The sequence below is a fragment of the Macaca mulatta genome, chromosome 11, assembly GCF_049350105.2.
Source record: "Macaca mulatta isolate MMU2019108-1 chromosome 11, T2T-MMU8v2.0, whole genome shotgun sequence".
In the NCBI taxonomy this organism is placed as follows: domain Eukaryota; kingdom Metazoa; phylum Chordata; class Mammalia; order Primates; family Cercopithecidae; genus Macaca; species Macaca mulatta.
In genome coordinates this window covers 52,943,464-52,962,500 of record NC_133416.1, presented here as the reverse complement: position 1 = coordinate 52,962,500, position 19,037 = coordinate 52,943,464, and the positions used below count along the sequence as shown (strand labels likewise).

At 38.4% G+C, this 19,037-nt stretch overlaps 1 protein-coding gene across 1 annotated transcript in view; it reads right to left on the bottom strand.

Annotated features, from left to right (window-relative positions):
• ARID2 (AT-rich interaction domain 2) overlaps positions 1–19,037 on the bottom strand; it is a 190,439-nt gene that overhangs the window by 4,826 nt on the left and 166,576 nt on the right. The window contains exons 17-20 of the mRNA XM_028829418.2: positions 12,382–12,520; positions 12,209–12,294; positions 10,752–10,875; positions 10,571–10,662 (exon numbers count right to left, since the gene is read on the bottom strand). Coding sequence (XP_028685251.1) covers positions 10,571–10,662; positions 10,752–10,875; positions 12,209–12,294; positions 12,382–12,520 — 441 coding nt within the window. The remainder of the gene's footprint in view (positions 1–10,570; positions 10,663–10,751; positions 10,876–12,208; positions 12,295–12,381; positions 12,521–19,037) is intronic.

Genomic DNA, 19,037 nt, shown 5'->3' with positions numbered 1-19,037 from the left:
ATGAATAAAATACTATGAATCAATCTCAAAAATATAATGCTGAAAATAATATTGTATGATTTCACTTATAGAAAGTTCAAAATCAGACAAAATGAACCCTCTGGTGTCACAGATCAGGATAGTGGTCCCTTACAGAGAGGAGGATAAAGATTGGAGGGAAAATGAAAGATTTCAACTAGTTGCTCTATTTCTTAACTTGGACAGATAGTTACATGAGTGGTTCACTTTGTGATAATTCATTAAACTTTTCACTTCTGTTTTATATAATCTTTATGATTTTCTTTAAAATTTTATTTAACAACTTTTAAAATAAAGTATGAAATTTCTAAGATCTTTCTGGAAAAGAAAAATTAGTTGTACAAAAATTGATTTAAAAATTTACAAAACACTTTGGGAGACTGAGGCGGGCGGATCACGAGGTCAGGAGTTCGAGACCAGCCTGGCCAACATCGTGAAACCCTGTCTCTACTAAAAATACAAAAAATTAGCTGGGTGTGGTGGCAGGAGCCTGTAATCCCAGCTACTTGGGAGGCCAGGGCAGGAGAATCGCTTGAACCCGAGAGGCAGAGGTTGCAGTGACCAAGACTGCATCACTGCACTCCAGCGTGGGCAATAGATCGAGACTCCATCTGAAAAAAAAAAAAAAAAAATTACAAAATAAAAATAACTTTACAAAGTACAATCAGTTTTCCCCCACAATCAAGAAAATTTTAAGAAAGAAAAAAGACTTCAGTTTCAAAAAGTTAACAAAATCATAATATTTTTCAAAGTGATAGTTACATGTTAAAAAGCATTCTTTTATTTGAATATTGCATGGATAAAAATAGAAAGAATAAACTGAAATCACTAGGATGATTTAAAAGTAACTAATAATTTCCTTTTTGATATAAATGTTTAATTTTGTGAGGTTTTAAAAAATTAAGCACTCACTTTGTTTTGATACAAAACAAAATATGCCTATTTTGTTTTTCTATAAAATGATATTCTCTCAACTTCTATATTCACAGGTTATTTTTTGCAGTGAGCCAAGATCGCGCCACTGCACTCCAGCTTGGGCTACAGAGGGAGAGTCTGTCTCAAAAATAAAATAAAACAAAACAAAATAAAATAATTAAGGAAATTTCCAAAAAATAGATTAAACAGAGAGAAAACAGAAAGCTAAAAAAGAAAAAAGAAAAAGAAACATACCAGAAAAGTTCCCATTACTGAAGGATATAAATATCCAGACTGAAAGGACCCACCAAAACGAAATAATAACTTCAATTAAAACAACAAAACACCCCCTGAAGACACATCATCATCATGAAACCTTAGAATATTCAGAAATAAAGAGACCACAACAGTTTCTAGAGGGAGGAAAACAGATCACATACAAAGAAATGGGAACCAGAATATCACTAGTCTTCTCAACAGCAAAGCTGGTGCTAGAATACACCAGAGCAATATCCTCAGATTTTTAAAGAAAAATGACTTTTCAATCTAGAACGTTATGTACAGCCAACAACTATCAAGAGTAAGGGTAGACTACAGACATTTTTAGGCATGGAGTGTCTTAAATTATTGAAAGGATATGCTTTTACATGAAGACAGTAAAACAAGAAAAGAAAATAAATGGGTTTCAATGAAAAGGGATTCAACATGGAGACAATTCCTGAGAAGAGCTGTGTACCAGGTCCAGAGAGCAACCTGTCTAGACTGCGGAAGGGCAGTTTGCAAGGAAAAAAAAATTCTAAAAATGAAAATCTGATAGAAGTTTAACAACTGTGTGTGGACAGCTTATTGATATGCTTGAAAGATATTGATTAAAATTAAAATCATACTAGGCCCATAAAAAGCCAAGCAAAAGGCATGGCACTCATGCTTTTTATGGGCGTAATACAAAGAGACAAAAAGGCTGGGTGTGGTGGCTCACGCCTGTAAGCCCAGCACATTGGGAGGCCAAGGTGGGTGGATCACTTGAGGTCAGGAATTCAAGACCAGCCTGGCCAACACGGTGAAACCCCATTCTCTACTAGAAATAAAAAAATTAGCCAGGCATGGTAGTGGGCATCTGTAGTCCCAGCTACTCAGGAGGGTGAGGCAGGAGAATCACCTGAACCTGGGAGGCAGAGGTTGCAATGAGCTGAGATCGCGCCACAGCACTCCAGCCTGGGTGACAGAGCGAGACTCTGCCTCAAAAAATAAAAATAAAAAAGAGAAAGAAAAACATAATAGTATAACACTTGGCTCAACATCAAACAATCCAACAATAACATCTGATTTAAGATTTAATCAACGACTGTGATGGAACAATAATATGATGAGGAAAAAGGAAAGTGGGAAGAAGAGAGGTTTAAGACTATCCAATTTCTTAAAAGGGAAGTCAATAAATGTATAAATTTAGGTAAGTTAAGAAATAGTAACACAGACATATTCTTTTGAAATATGAAAGCAATTGCATTAGCTCAAATTGCTGCAGGATCCCCCCCTGGAGGTGGGTAGTGGGGGCAAAGTAGGGAACTATTTGGTTTTATAAAGTAGGGAACTATTTGGTTTTATAAAGTAGGGAACTATTTGGTTTTTTATATATTTATATATATATATATATATATATATATATATATATATATATATATACATACACACTTTTTTTTTTTTTTTTTTTTTTTTGAGATGGAGTCATGCTCTGTCGCCCAGGCTGGAGTGCAGTGGTGGGATCTCGGTTCACTGCAAGCTCCGTCTCCCAGGTTCACGCCATTCTCCTGCTCAGCCTCCTGAGTAGCTGGGACTACAGGCACCTGCCACCACGCTCAGCTAATTTTTTGTATTTTTAGTAGAGACGGGGTTTCACCATGTTATCCAGGATGGTCTCGATCTCCTGACCTCATGAACAGCCTGCCTTGGCCTCCCAAAGTGCTGGGATTACAGGCGTGAGCCACTGCGCCCAGCCTGGTTATAACTTTTATAGCACTTACTACTTCTTTTTTTTTTTTTTTTGAGACAGAGTCTTGCTCTGTTGCCAGGCTGGAGTGCAGTGGCATGATCTTGGCTCACTGCAACCTCTGCCTTCCAGGTTCAAGTGATTCTCCTGCCTCAGCCTCCTGAGTAGCTGGGACTACAGGCATGTGCCACCAGGCCCAGCTAATTTTTGTATTTTTAGTAGAGATGGGGTTTCACCACGTTGGCCAGGATGATCTCAATATCTTGACCTCGTGATTCAACTGCCTCAGCCTCCTAAAGTACTGGGATTACAGGCGTGAGCCACCACGCCCTGCCTTGATTTTTTAAAATTTATTTTTTCTAACACCTTCATTGATGTATAATTCAAACACTATACAATCTATTTATTTATTTGAGATGCAATCTTGCTCTGTCACACAGGCTGGAGTACAGTGGCATGATCTCAGCTCACGGCAACATCCGCCTCTTGGGTTCAAGGGATTCTCCTGCCTCAGCCTGAGTGGCTGGAATTACAGGCGTGCGCCACCACGCCCAGCTAATTTTTGTATTTTTTAGCAGAGGTGGGGTTTTGCCATGTTGGCCAGGCTGGTCTGAAACTCCTGACCTCAGATAATCCACCTGCCTCGGCCTCCCAAAGTGCTGGGATTACAGGCGTGAGCCACCGCGTCTGGCTCAATCCACCCATTTAAACAAAAATTCACTCGTTTTTAGTATATTCAGGGAATTGTGCAACCGTCACCACAATCAATTCTAGAATATTTTCATCATCTTTAAAAGAAACCCAATACCCATTAGCAGTCACTTCCAATTTTCCCAAATCCTTCCTTTGTTGTGTTGTAGTTTTCCATTGTGGTAAAACATACATAACATAAAACGTACTATTTTAACCACCTCAGTGGCATTAAGTACATTCATACTGTTGTATAACCATCACCACTATCCATCTCCACAACTTTTTCATCATCTCATAATGGAACTCTCTACCCACTTAACAGTAACTCTCCATTCCTGAACTCCCCCCAGCCCCTGGTAACCACTGTTCTACTTTCTGTCTCTATGCATTTGACTCTTCTAGGTATCTCGTAAGTGAAATCATACCATATATTTGTCCTTTTGTGTCATGCTAATTTCACTTAGCATGATGTCCTCAAAGTTTATTCATATGTAGCATATGTCACAGAATTTTTTTCCTTTGTAGACCAGGCTCAGTAGCTCAAGCCTGTAATCCTAGCACTTTGGGGGGCAAAGGCAGGTGGATTGCTTGAGCCCAGCAGTTCAAGACAAGCCTGGGCAACATGGTAAGACCTCATCTCTAGTAAAAATACAAAAACTGAGGTAGGAGGATCACTTGAGCCTGGAGAGGTCAAGACTGCAGTGAGCCATGATCGCACCACTACACTCCAGCCTGGGCAACAAAGTGAGACCCCGTCTCAAAGATTAAAAAAACCTCAAAACTCATAGAACTGTACACTAAAAAGGGTGAACTTTACTATATGCAAATTAAAAGTTTTTTCCTTTGTAATACTGAATAATATCCCATTGTATGTACATGCCACATTTTGTCTATCATCGATAGACACTTAGGTTGCCTCCATACCAATTTTTGGCTGTTGTAAATAATAGCCATGAATATTGGTGTATATATATCTGTTTAATTCCCTGCCTTCAATTCATTTGTGAATATACTCAGAAGTGGGACTGCTGAATGAAACAGATAATTCTGTTTGTTTTTTTAAGGAACTGCCTTACTGTTTTCCACAGCAGCTAGGCATTCTCCATATATTCTGGATATTAGTTTCTTCTCAGACAGGTGACTTGCAATTATTTTGTCTAATTCTATGGGTTGCCTTTTTATTCTGTTGATAGTGTCCTTTGATGTACAAGTTTTAAATTCTGATGAAGTCTAGTTTGTCTGGTTTTCCTTTTATTGCCTGTGTCTTTGGTGTCATATCCCAAGAAATCACTGCCAAATCCAATATTATAAAGCTTTTGCCCTATGTTTTCTTCTAAGAGTTTTATAGTTTTAGCTCTTATATTTAGGTTTTATATATGGTACAGGTTATGTATCCAACTTTTTTGATGTATATATCCAGTTGTTCAAATGCCATTTGTTGAAAAGACTGTCTTTTCCTCATTGAATGAAGAATTGGCACACTTATGGAAAATCATTTGACCAAATATGTGAGGGCTTACTTTTGGGCCCTCTCTTCTATTCCATTGGTCTCTATGGCTGTCTTTATGCCAGTACCACGCTGTTTTGATTATGTTAGCTTTGTAGTAAATCAGAAGTGGGAGTCCTGCAACACTGTTCTTTCTCAAGATTATTTCTGCTATTCAGGGTCTCTTGAGATTATGTATGAATTCTAGAACGAATTTTTCTTTTTTTGAGTAAGATTATCACCGTATTTATTTTCCTATAATTTTTCTACAGCTTCAATGTTTTCTCTTCAAAATCAAAAGAAAAATAGCCCAAAATTTAGAACTGGATCATTTGGCCCTTTCTCTTCTTTATCTCCTCTCAGTTCAAAATGCTTGCGTCTCTTAATGGACAGCATCCTCTTGATCTGCTATTAGGCTCAACACATTCCAGCCTTAGCATAATCGTGGTTTTAGCCTTTGTATTAGTCTGTTTACACGCTGCTGATAAAGATATACCCAAGACTGGGCAATTTACAAAAGAAAGAGGTTTATCGTACTTATAGTTCCATATGGCTGGGGAGGCCTCACAATCAAGGCGGAAAGTGAAAAGTACGTCTCACATGGTGGCAGACGAGAGCTTTTGCAGGCAAACTCCCCTTTTTAAAGCCATCGGATCTCGTGAGACTTATTCACAATAATGAGAATAGCATAGGAAAGACCTGCCCCCATGATTCAATTACTTCCTGCCACGTCCCTCCCACCACATGTGGGAATTCAAGATGAGATTTAGGTGGGGACAGAGCCAAACCACATCAGCCTTCTTTTGGAAAACTGGCTTTGTCTGCCCAAAACAGCCACTCTGCTTCCAATCATAGGGCCTCTTTCCCTGGGCATACAGGGAATCCTTGCCCTTCTCATACGGTGTCACTTTTGTAAGGTTGATGCTTGCCACACTTCTTACACAAGGTTCTTTGGGTTTTAGGTACGTTGACCATCTCTGCAGCAGAGCTGCCCTGTCTATATGATGAAAACAGGAAACTGCATCTACAACCCTCACCTTGTGTCACTCACACATAACTGGATTTTTCTATTTTTTCAAAAATCATTGGGATGCTGACAGGTTGCAATGAATCTGTAGAATGCTTTGGAAGTACTAACATCTCACTTAAATTAAGTCTTCCAATTCATGAATATGAGAAATCTTTCCAGTTGTTTATATATTGTTTAATTTCTTTCAGTAATCTTTTGTAGTTTTCAGTGTACCAATCTTCTCTCTCTTTGGTTAAGACAATTCCTAAGTATTTTACTCTTTTTGATGCTATTGCAAGTGGAATTACTGGCCAGGTGCGGTGGCTCACACCTGTAATCCCAGCACTTTAGGAGGCCAATGCAGTTGGGTCACTGGAGATCAGGAGTTCAAGACCAGCCTGGGCAACACGGTGAAACTCCATCTCTACTAAAAATACAAAAATTAGCCGGGTATGGTTGTGGGTGCCTGTAATCCTAGCTAGTCAGGAAGCTGAGGCAGGAGAATCACTTGAACCTGGGAGGTGGAAGTGGCAGTGAATCAAGATCATGCCACTGCACTCCAACCTGGGTGACAAGAGCAAAACTGTCTCAATAAACAAATAAATAGATAAAGGGAATTATTTTCTTAATTTCCTTTTTGTGTTGTTCATTAGAGAAACATACTATTTGATTTTTAAATAAGACCCTTGCATTACACATTAAATATACATATATCAAAAGAAGGCAAATATATTGCACTTTTCCAGAGCTCAAGCTTGATCAGAATGGAGATGAGATGCATTAAACATTTTATACTATTCAAATTATTAGATTCTGAATTTCAAATAAAAAGCTGCTGATATTTTTATACTGTTCAAGATATTCTACGATAAGAATGAGGGTAAATTTCCATATATCTTACTTGCTTTTTCTTTTTTTTTGAGATGGAGTTGCCCAGGCTGTTGCCCAGGCTGGAGTGTAGTGGCACGATCTCCGCTCACTGCAACCTTGGAGGCCTCCCAGGTTCAGGCAATTCTCCTGCCTCAGCCTCTCGAGTAGCTGGGATTACAGGCACATGCCACTATGCCCAGCTAATTTTTGTATTTTTTAATAGGGACAGAGTTTCACCATGTTGGCCAGGCTGGTTTTGAACTCCTGACCTTGTAATCCACCTGCCTCGGCCTCCCAAAATGCTGGGATTATAATAAGCCACCGAGCCTGGCCATTTTTTCTTTAGTTTAAAAGATCACACTCTATATTACTTCTTTTTGTTCTTGAGACAGAGTTTCACCCTGTCACCCAGGCTGAAATGCAGTGGTGTGAGCACGACTCAATGCAACCTCTGCTTCCTGGGCTCAAGTGATCCTCCCACCTCAGCCTCCCTGGTAGCTAGGACCACAGGTGCACAACACCAAATCCAGCTAATTTTTAAAATTTTTTGTATAGATGGGGTTTCGTCATGTTGCCCAGGCTGATCTCGAATGCCTGGCTCAAGCAATCTATCTGCCTCAGCCTCCCAAAGTGCTGGGATTACAGGCATGAGCCACCACGTCTAGCCTCGCATTATTCCACTAGAGAACTATCAAGAGAGAATTATCTTTTGTAGCTGCCTGATTTTCTACACTCTCTCCACACATGTGGGTTCTGCCAGATTTTCTATCAGTATTCTTGCTTAGGTAAAACTCCCCATCAGTGGAGATGTTCAACAGAAGTTCTATACTGGGGATTTCAACCTGGATTGGGCGAGTGAATAGAAAGACTTAATGGATTGTCTTAATTCATATGACTCTACTATTCTAACGTCATAGGACCTGAAGATGCCAGAAAATACTTGAAAGGTTTAGAGATAAATAAAACAACAAAATCAACAAAACAAAACCAGTGAAATGAAAACTTTTGGCTCAACATTTTATTAGCTCTAGACAAAGAAGCTTTGCCTAGAATGTACAATTTCAATGTGAAGAAAAGGCCCTTAAAAAAATTACAAAGTTGTTTCTAGCATTCCAATTTTCTACACAAATTCCAGATCAGGCCGGGAATGGTGGCTAATGCCTGTAATCCCAGCACTTTGGGAAGCCAAGGCAGGTGGATCACCTGAGGTCAGGAGTTCGAGACCAGCCTGGCCAACATGGTGAAACCCTGTCTCTACTAAAAATACAAAAAAAAAATTAGTTGGGCATAGTGGCAGTTGCCCGTAATCCTAGCTACTCAGGAGGCTGAGGCAGGAGAATCGCTTGAAACTGTGAGATGCAGTTGCAGTGAACCGAGACCACGCCATTGCACTCTAGCCTGGGCAACAGAGCGAGACTCTGTCTCAAAAAAAAAAAAAAAAGAGGCCGGGCACAGTGGCTCACACCTGTAATCCCAGCACTTTGAGAGGCTGCGGTGGGTGGATCACTTGAGGTCAGAAGTTTGAGACCAGTCTGGCCAACATGGTGACACTCTGTCTATCTTAAAAATACAAAAATTAGCTGGGTGTGGTGGCGAGCGCCTGTAGTCCCAGGTACTCGAGAGGCTGAAGCAGGAGAATCGCTCAAACCTAGAGGCAGAGGCTGCAGGCAGCCGAGATTGTGCCACTGCACTCCAGCCTGGGCAATAGAGCGAGACTCTGTCTCAAAAAACAAACAAACAAAATAAAACAAACAACACAACAACAACAAAACACACACAAATTCCAGATCAGAACTCTAGGAGAATGAATTTCCCACCACCTGTCCATCAATCAAATACTTACTGAATGACTATCATATTGCTAACACTATGCTAGGCACTAAAGATACAAAGATCAAAATACTGAATCCCTACCTTCAAAGAGCTCATCATCTAAGGTGGTAACATGCAACACATGGGGCAGTAGGGAATATGTACTGTGCTCCAGGTCAGGGTTAAGGTAGTAAGGAAGATGTCAGGAAAGGAAGCAGTAACCACTGAGTTGAATCTTAAAGGATGAATAGGAGGTAGAGATTATAATGTGTTGGGCACTGTGCTAAGTGTTCAAGCTACAAAGATTAATCAGAGGAAGTCTCTGCACATAGTTCTGTAAGGGGAAAAGCCGCATAAAAAAACATTTTCAAAACAATGAGATTAAAAGTTTTAAGATAGACATGTTGTAAAAATAGAGGAGAACAAGCTCAGTAGGGAAGAGGAATAGAGCAAAGGAAAGGCTACACAAAGAAACTCATGTCTGAGCTGAATCATGAAGGGTAAGCAGATATTCAATAGGTGGGCAACGCAGGGAGGAGGGCATTCTAGGCAGGGAGAATAGTATGAGCATTGGAACAAAGGTACAAAGTGTGACTTGAAAGAGCCCAGTGTGATTAGGAACTTGCATGTGGCTTAGTTTCACTGAAATGTAGGCTATGAAACAAAAAAGGGGTTAGGAGGGAAATAAAGTAAGAAAAGTAAAAAGAAATGTTATGAACTAAATCATGAAGATACTAGAATTCTCGTATGGTTATTAAACCTTTACATTTCTTTTTTTTTCTAAAAAAACTTGGCTCAAGTGTGAAAAATTTTCTTGTTCATTTATACTTGATTAAATAAATATAGTAACATTTGCCATTACAGATAACTTTTTCAACTTTAGCTTTAAATGCTATTCACCTTCCACTTAGCGAAATCTTAAAACAATAGTCAAATTCATTTTCTTTTTATAATTGATACCACTATTTTTATGCTTAGAAAATTCAGTTTAAAGGTCATTGTAAAGAATACCATAAAAGACCTAAAACAAGGTAAAATAGGGGTGCAGGGAAGAACTAACATGGATTCAAAATACATTAAGGAGATGGAACTAATATGTGAAAGGGAGAGCCTGAGATAGAAAGTGACTATCAGGAACACAAGATGCATCTGAGGACAGCTTCTCAGAGAGGCAGCCCAAGAGTGGTTAGTTGAAGATGCAGGAGGAATTCCAGAAAAGTAACTAAGGAAGACAAGGTATCGACAAAATATTCTATATTTGCTCTCTCAAGAATTAATAAGTTATCCCTTCTGGTTTCTGTACATCTACAAAATCCTGGGTTTTCTTTTGCTTAAGTTCATTGGAAAGTTTAAAACTTCAGAGTATTATACATATACCTTAACATTATTTATGACATTGATGGGTACATGAAAATGACAAGTGTCAAACTGAATTTCATTTGGACTCCACGTGATTCAAATGATCAATTCCTTTGTTTTCCCCAATAAACTCCTAACTTTCCTCTTTAGTAGAGCTACTTTTTGTTCTAAATTCTATGGCCAGTAAGACAAATTAACTTAATAAAACAACTTAAAGGACCATTTTTTGGTTGTTTTAACTTCTATTTATTTTTGACTTTTAAGAGCTCATCATGGCCTGACCTAGGCATAAACTTTTGGATGTATTTGCAAAACTGATGAGAAAAACAATGAAGAAAATACAGTTATCTAATTTTATTAACTTATATGTAAAAATAAAATAAACTAAATTCACTTTGGCTACAGAAAACATATTACTCACCTGCGACCACATTCTGAATATTTACCAATATTTTTTAATATTAAGGCAGCTGTTAGTCGGATGTGTTTAGTTATTGGTCCCTCTTTTTCATCCTTAAAAAGAAAGAAAAAAAAGAAAGAATAAAGATCTAAATCACACAGGACTCAGACTTTTACAGATAAGGGTTTCAAGGCATGCTTACTGTAAAATCTCGAAAGACAAGGTTTCTTGATCCTCTCCTCAGAGCCATAAGTGCAGCACTGGGATGATTCACAATGGCCTTCTGTGCTCTAGGAGTTGAGCTTGTGCCCCCTACAGCTGGCTGCCTAAATTGATCAGAGAGAGCGAGAGAGAGTTAACATGATACTGCAGACAGAATGACAACTATGACCATCCTGCCAATCTCTTTAAGCTGGTTATTTAAAAATTGTGTTTACAGGGTGACTAAAGGTCCAATGGGCCAGCATTAACGTTTATGCTCTGTGACAGCTTAGGCAAAGGGGCTCTTAGTATCAAGGTGAAGTTTCAAGTCTTTTATTTTCCAATCTATCAATTTTAAAGCAAATAGATGTTCCATCTTTAAAGTTACTGTACTGGGTAAGTATGCAATCAAGACAAATTCAACATAACGTCATAGTTACAGCCTTCTCATCTTTGAATATAATGTGAAGATTTTAACAAAGAAGAAAAGTCTACAATTTTTGCTACAAATTATTTCCAAATGTTACCCAAGAGTAAAGTAATAATACTACCTAAGAATGTACTGACACTGGTCATCCAGGAAAACACGGTATGATAACATGGAATTATGCTAAATACCACATTTCAAACTATTACTTACATAACTTAAATTTCATCATTATTTCATAATTTCAATCAATCCTCTCACTACAGTTCTGTTATTTATGAAATATACAGAATGGAAGAACTGTAGAGATGATTTTATGTAAAATATGATTCAAACTACTGTAGATTTCTTTGGCCAAGCAGATAAAATGCATCATTATCTGTGTGCTCTGGTGAGATAGCAATGGAGATGCTGACTTATCATATATGAAGAAACACTGTTTCTGACACTGTAACTGGCTGCATGACTTTCAATATTTCTTTTCACATTTGAAAAGCAGGGGTATTTCTGATACATTTTTACTAATTCTGAATATTAAATTATTTTAAGCTAATGCTGAATATTAAATGAGACAACCTGAAAACAATCTTTAAACTGTAAACCAGTGTTATGTATGTTTATATGTGTATGTGTATATATATATTTGATAATGGCAAGATATGAAATCTCTTTGCCATTATCAAATAGATGATTACTCTCTTACAGGAGAAAGAACCATACACAGTACTTTTAGTTTACAAAGTATTTCTCATATACCATCTGTCATTACTTCCAATGACTGACTAGTCTACAAAACAGAATCAGTGTTAGAGCTCAAAGGTAACTTACAGACCACATTGTCCAGCCAAACGGAAAAGTGATGCCAAGAGAATCTAAGCAATTTGAACAGGGTCACATTGCTGGTTTGTGGCAGAGCTGGACTAGAACCCAGGTTTCTGGTCTCCTAATATGCTAAGTTGCATTTCATTGTTCTTGTGTTTTGCCTAGTTTCTTTTTGTATGTACAATAGGAAGTAAACTCATTTTCCTTACTTGGTAGAAGACTTCTGACTTCCTGCTTGTCCTGGTTCATCTTGTTTTAATCCTGCAAGTAGGGCATCCTTTGAACAGTGCTTATCCTTATTGAGAAAGAGGAAGCAACAGAATGCATATCAAAATCTTTAATGCAAATGAGTTACTGATCAAATAATATTTTAAAAGTGTACCTGCAAGTGGGTAATAAAAGAAAATCGCTGTCGCTGAAAAGGCTCACAACCTTCCCAAAGACACTGCCCTGGATATACATCTTTTCCTCCATGTTCAGTTGCTGCATGGTAGAAAACCTGTGAAGGTGTCTGAAACCACCTATAAAAAATAATAGTAGTAGACACTTGGATGTATTCAAGTATATTTTGAAACTATTTCAAAAATTTCTCTACTTATATTTCTAAGTAGAATCATCAGTTGTACTGAACACTTTTGGTAATTTGTTTTAACATCCCTTATTCCTAATTCCCTACCTTCAATGAAGGCTGACTAAAAATCTCTTAAAAGTGAATAAAATATCATTTAAAAACACCATAGAACATTATCTTATAAACAAATATCATATTCTATTGTACTTTTATAAATTGCTCATTTACTAGATTTCATATTAGATATAATAACTCAAGCATATCCAATCCAACAGTTCAAATTCTATAAGTTTTAGTAAGTCTGCCTTTTAAGTTCACATTTATATGTCTGTCCACGTTGTTAAGTACCATCTCTCACTCCTCCAGCACATATCCTATGATGTCTGAGTGGGCAGGTGGCAAAGCACACAAAACTGAAGGAAGTCAGATTTTATTGTCCTTTATTAGACAATATGGAATTGAGAGAGAACAGTGGAATCTAGACAGCAAAGAATGTATTAAAAGGCTTCAATTACTAATGAATAACTCAAATATTTGTGCAATCAATATATATATATATTTTTTTGAGATGGAGTTTCGCTCTGTCGCCAGGCTGGAGTGCAGTGGTGCGATCTTGGCTCACTGCAACCTCCGCCTCCCGGGTTCAAGCGATTCTTCTGCCTCAGCCTTCCAAGTACCTGGGACTACAGGCACACGCCACCACGCCCGGCTAATTTTTGTATTTTTAGTAGAGACGGGGTTTCACTATGTTGGCCAGGCTGGTCTCGAACTCCTGACCTCATGATTCACCCGCCTCGGCCTCCCAAAGTGCTGGGATTACAGGTGTGAGCCACAGCACCCAGCCACAATGAATATCTTTAAGATCTAAAGCAAAGATCTCTTAGGATTTGACTTTTTATGGCTGTCATATAAACACATATATATTTGAACCAGTTTTTAATGTGTAACAAATATCCAGTATCCCAAATTATTCTTCCTTTAGGAATGACTAATATTTTAAAATAAAATTTAATCAGAAGTTAATTAAATACTAAATTATATAACACAGTGTCAGAAAGAGTAAGTTATATATTTAATTTCCATCACATGTATCTATATAAATACCTACAAAAGTATATTGTGAGGCTAAAATCAGTAAACACATTTTAAATTTCAGAACTTTGTTTACTTCTCAGAACTCACAATGCTATTTCATTAATATGAAATATGACTTGAGTTCTGTTATACATACTAGTTATTGCCACAAGGAAGCATTTCTTGTTGTGTTTTTAAGACATTACCTAAATACTATTAAATCATTAACTGCAATATATTAGGTCTACACACACGTGCACACGTATACACAGAAACCAAAATCCAAATGTACTACTACTCAGTATTCACAATGTCTATTTCTAAACTATTTTTCAATACATACAATGAATCAAGTTTATTGGCAACAATAAAAATGGTGAATTTAGCAGCCACAGGAAAAATGATAGCACTTCCTTAAATCAATTTTAATTACTAAATACACACAGTTATGTGTATACGAATTTAAGACAACATATTTTAAAGCGTTCATTAGTCTATCTGTCCTCAGAGTCTATTTTTCTCTTCAATCTACTACTATTTTCTTCATTCCAAGTCTATTTTCTATCTAACTACTCTAGTCATAAAAGCTATTCATTGAATGTTGTGATGGTTCAAGGTAAAGTTCTCATATAATTATAAATGAAGCTGGTTGCAATAATCACGTAAAGGTGAAAAGTAGTTAAGGGTTCCAAATCCATTAAATGAACTACCTGAATTTTATTTATTTATGAGACAGAGTCTTGTTCTGTCGCCCAGGCTGGAGTGCAATGGCACGGTCTCGACTCAATCCAACCTCTGCCTCCCGGGTTCAAGCGATTCTCCTGCCTCAGCCTCCCAAACAGATGGGACTACAGGCACCTGCCACCATGCCCAGCCAATTTTTGTATTTTTAGTAGAGACGGGGTTTCGCCATGTTGGCCAGAATGGTCTCGAACTCCTGACCTTGTGATCCACCTGCCTCAGGCTTCCAAAGTGCTGGGATTACAGGCGTGAGCCAGCCACCATGCCTGGCCAATACCTGAGTTTTAAAAGTTTACATGTAATATTGGAGAGTTAAACTCTAAAGAAATGTAAAGCAAATAAATACTGAGTTTTCAGAACATTATGGATATTTACTGGATGGATTGGGAGAAGTATAAGTGATGAAGCAGAATGCTACTGTTTACTGTTATATCTAGAAAACTGGCAATCACCTCCACTCCCTACCGGCAATCACCTCCACTCCCTACCACCAACCCATAAATCATAAACAATATGTTAGGGGAAGTGGGAAAATTCAAGAGTATCCAAAAATAATACAAATAAAAATTACTTGTGATATAGCCATAATGCTAACATTTTAGTATACTTTCTTTAAGCCTTCTCTGAGTATGTATGTGTTTTTAAACAAAACTGGGACTGTTACTGATATAATTTTATATACTGCTGCCACTCCAGGGTAATATGATAGCTTTGTACAAATTATTATTATTATTTGAGACAGAGTCTCACTCTGTTGCCCAGGCTGGAGTGCAGTGGCACAATCTTGGCTTACTGCAACCTCTGTCTCCTGAGTTCATGTGATTCTTCTGCCTCAGCCTCCTGAGTAGCTGGGATTGCAGGCATGCAGCAGAATGCCTAATTTTTGTATTTTTTATTAGAGACGGGGTTTTTCCATGTCGACCAGGCTGGTTTCAAGCTCCTGACCTCAAGTGATCTGCCTGCCTTGGCCTCCCAAAGTGCTGGGATTACAGGTGTGGGTCACCACGTCCGGCCCCTTTGTACAAATTAAAACAATATTCTTCCTTAAGATACTTTATTGTCTTGTGCTGAAAAATTGTTGTAATAAATATACAACATATGACACATACAATGTGACTGGTTCCCTCCTTCATGTGTACAACCATTGGCAACAGCTTTGGGCAAAAAAGAATCCTCTGAAACTCATTTTACTCACTGAGAATCTACTTTTAAAGATGGGTGTGAGGCTTAAATTTGATGTGTATACATCTATTTGGAAAACAGTAGGCCAAAAATAAATAAGGGCTATTGTCATCATGATCAGTAATAGTAGCAGTAGTGGCGGTAAGGGGTAGTGGTGGTACTGGTAACCCCTTGTCTCTTCACTGGGCCATCTTGTTAATCCTCTACTCTGAGATCTTCTCCACAACTATTCCAAAATTGCAAGCTTTGCTCAATAACATTTGGTCCACCTTCAAGTTAATGGCCTCCATTAGCAAGCAACACTCACTATCGCTCACAACTAATTTTATTCATTTCTGCTCCTGAAAATATTCTCCATAGAAACTGCCTGCAATTCAACTTTGGTTAAATACTGAATTTCAATCTTATTTTAGAGCTTGTCTTCCTCTGTACTTGTGTGTATTTGTAAATTTAGAGACAATATCTTACATTTATGTCTCTGAAAAAAAAATGCTTATTACCGAAAAAACAAGTTTATTTCATTAGAGCTTCGATTTTCTTCTCTACATTAGATTTTCAGTCATTATTCATCCTTTCTTTACCTTGGATCTCAGCCAAATGTAGCTACTATTTCCCAGGTTAACTCCTTCACGTATATATTGCTGAGACACCCAAGTTTAAAAGGGCTCCTCGGAGAATCTCTGACCAGCCTCTGCACTGGGAGGAAGGGGTGGAGCCTCGGGAAGTTCTTGCCATTTGCAGCAGGGAGATGCCTGGCCACTCCTCTTCCTGTGTGGTAAGCTGAGAATAAATCTGTGAGGTGGAAAACCTGTAAGCAAGACTCCATCTCACTTTGCTGAGCTGTTTTTCCTTTTCCGTTCTCATCTAGTAAATTCCACTCCTCACACTTCTATGTGTCTATGAGCCTAATCTTTCCTGGTTGTGTGAAAAGAACCCGGTTTTTTTCTACAACATTGGATTCTATTGTTTCTTCATAAATTATCCCCTTTTCCATCTTTTATCTTTTCCTCTCTACTGAATCTCACACTTAAGTATATAAAAACAAATGTTATTCTAAGTAGAAACAACAGAAACAACACTTTTTCTTTGATCCTGCTACTTTTTCAAAAGAAAGAAACCAGAATTTATCAATATCTGGGAAAGCAATGCAAAATGTAATATTTAATATAGTTACTGCAACAAGTTTTTGACACTTTCAGTCACTGGCGATTTAAAAAATACGTATTTTTCAATTACATCATCACTATAATTTATAATAGTTGGTCTCCTGCTTGTTATTTAAACCATTGCAGTGAAAGCTCAGGATTAGCTTCTATTCTTCATTTAATTCCCCTTCAGCCAAATTCTATTTTCTTTTATTCCAGTGAAGAACTGTTTGGTTCAACTGAGCAAATATTCACATAGGCTACTAGGTACAAATTTCCTGAAATGAAAACCCATTTTCTGGGGAGAAATTCAAGCCTGCTGCATGAATTTGCGTAAGTCACAAGGAGCTGAATGTTAATCACCAAGACAATGAGGAAAATGTCTCCAGGGCATGTCAGAGACCTTGATGGCAGCCTCTCCCCAGAGGCCTAGCAGGACAAAATTATTTCCTGGACCAGGTCCAGGCCCCCCATGCTGCCTGCAGCCTAGAGACTTGATGCCCTGCATCCCAGCTGTTCCAGCCATGGCTAAAAAGGGCCAAGGTGCAGCTTGGGCTGTGGCTTCAGAGAATAAAAATCCCAAGCCCTGGCAGCTTCCACATGGTGTTGAGCCTGTGGGTACCCAAAAGTCAAAAATTGAGGTTTGGAAACCTCCACCTAGATTTCAGAGGATGTATGGAAACACCTGGATGTCCAAGCGGAAGTTTGCTGCAGGGGCAGAGCCCTCATGGAGAACCTCTGCTAGAGCAGATCAGGGTCCCCACACAGAGTCTCCACTGGGGCACTGCCTATGGAGCTGTGAAAAGAGGGCTATCATCCTCCAGACCCCAGAATGGTAGATAAATGAACAGCTTGCACTGTGCACCTGGAGAAACCGCAGACACTCAATGCCAACCCATGAAGGCAGCTGAGAGGGGGGACTGTACCCTGCAAGGCCACAGGGGCGGAGCTGCGCAAGGCTCTGGGAGCCCACCTTGTGCATCAGCGTGACCTGGGTGTGAAACATGGAGTCAAAGGAGATCATTTTGGAGCTTTAAGGTTTAATGACTGCCCTATTGGATTTTGGACTTGGATGGTGCCTGTAGCCTCTTTGTTTTGGCCAATTTCTCCCATTTGTAATGGGTATATATACTCAATACCTATACCCTACTTATCTAGGAAGTAAATAACTTGCTTTTGATTTTACAGGCTCATAGGTGGAAGGGACTTTCCTTGTCTCAAATGAGACTTTGGACTTGGACTTTTGGGTTAATGCTGGAATGAGCTCAGACTCTGGGGGACTCTTAGAAAGGCATGATTGTGTTTTGAAATGTGAGGACATGAGATTTGGGAAGGGCCACGGCAGAATGATATGGTTTGGCTGTGTACCCACCGAAATCTCACCTTGAATTGTAGTTCCCATAATCCTTACGTGCCATAGGAGGGACCCAGTGGGAAGTAACTGAATCATGGGGTTACCTCCATGCTATTCTCATGATAGTGAGTTCTCATGAGATCTGATGGTTTTATAAAGGGTTTATCCCTGTTTGCTCAGCACTTCTCTCTCCTGCTGCCATGTGAAGAAAGACATGTTTGCTTCCCCTTCTGCCATGATCGTAAGTTTCCTGAGGCCTGCTCAGCCCTGCAGAACTGTGAGTCAATTAAACCTCTTTCCTTTGCAAATTACCCAGTCTTGGGCAGTTCTTTATAGCAACATGAGAATGAACAATACAGACAGTTTCATTTGGAGTTTTCTTATTTACTCAAGGTCTTGGCAGGCTATTTTTCTTTAGTGGCCAAAAAGTATTCCATATCCTTTTTTATAGCCTTCCTGCTGAAACAAACAAACAAACTCACCTCACTTAAAATGCCAGGGATTTTTTTTTTTTTGCAGGAATATTCTAGTTAAAAAGTAAGATGGCACATAAATGTTAATAAACGCACATAAATGTATACGTGAGGCTATACATCCAAAAAATTCATACTGCAAACATATTTTAGTTTTAAAAAAGGCACTATTATTGGTTGCAGAACCCTGAATTGTACCTCCACCCTTGGCATTTAACTGTTTTAGATACATAATATTCTGTGTCAAAAGAAGTATCAAGGGCAAGCATTATTATATATTCAAATAAGACTTAGTAACAAGCTGCTAAAATTTTGGGGAAAAAAATATACCAACAACCTTGGCAAGAGGTTACCCAACTTTATTTTATCCAGTTGCAAAAGTTCAAAATAGAAAAAAAGTACTAACTTCACTATTAAAGAGAAATTAATTTATTTCCTTAATACATGATGAAACATTATAAATACAAACTGGAAAACTGAAAATCAGTACTGGTATTC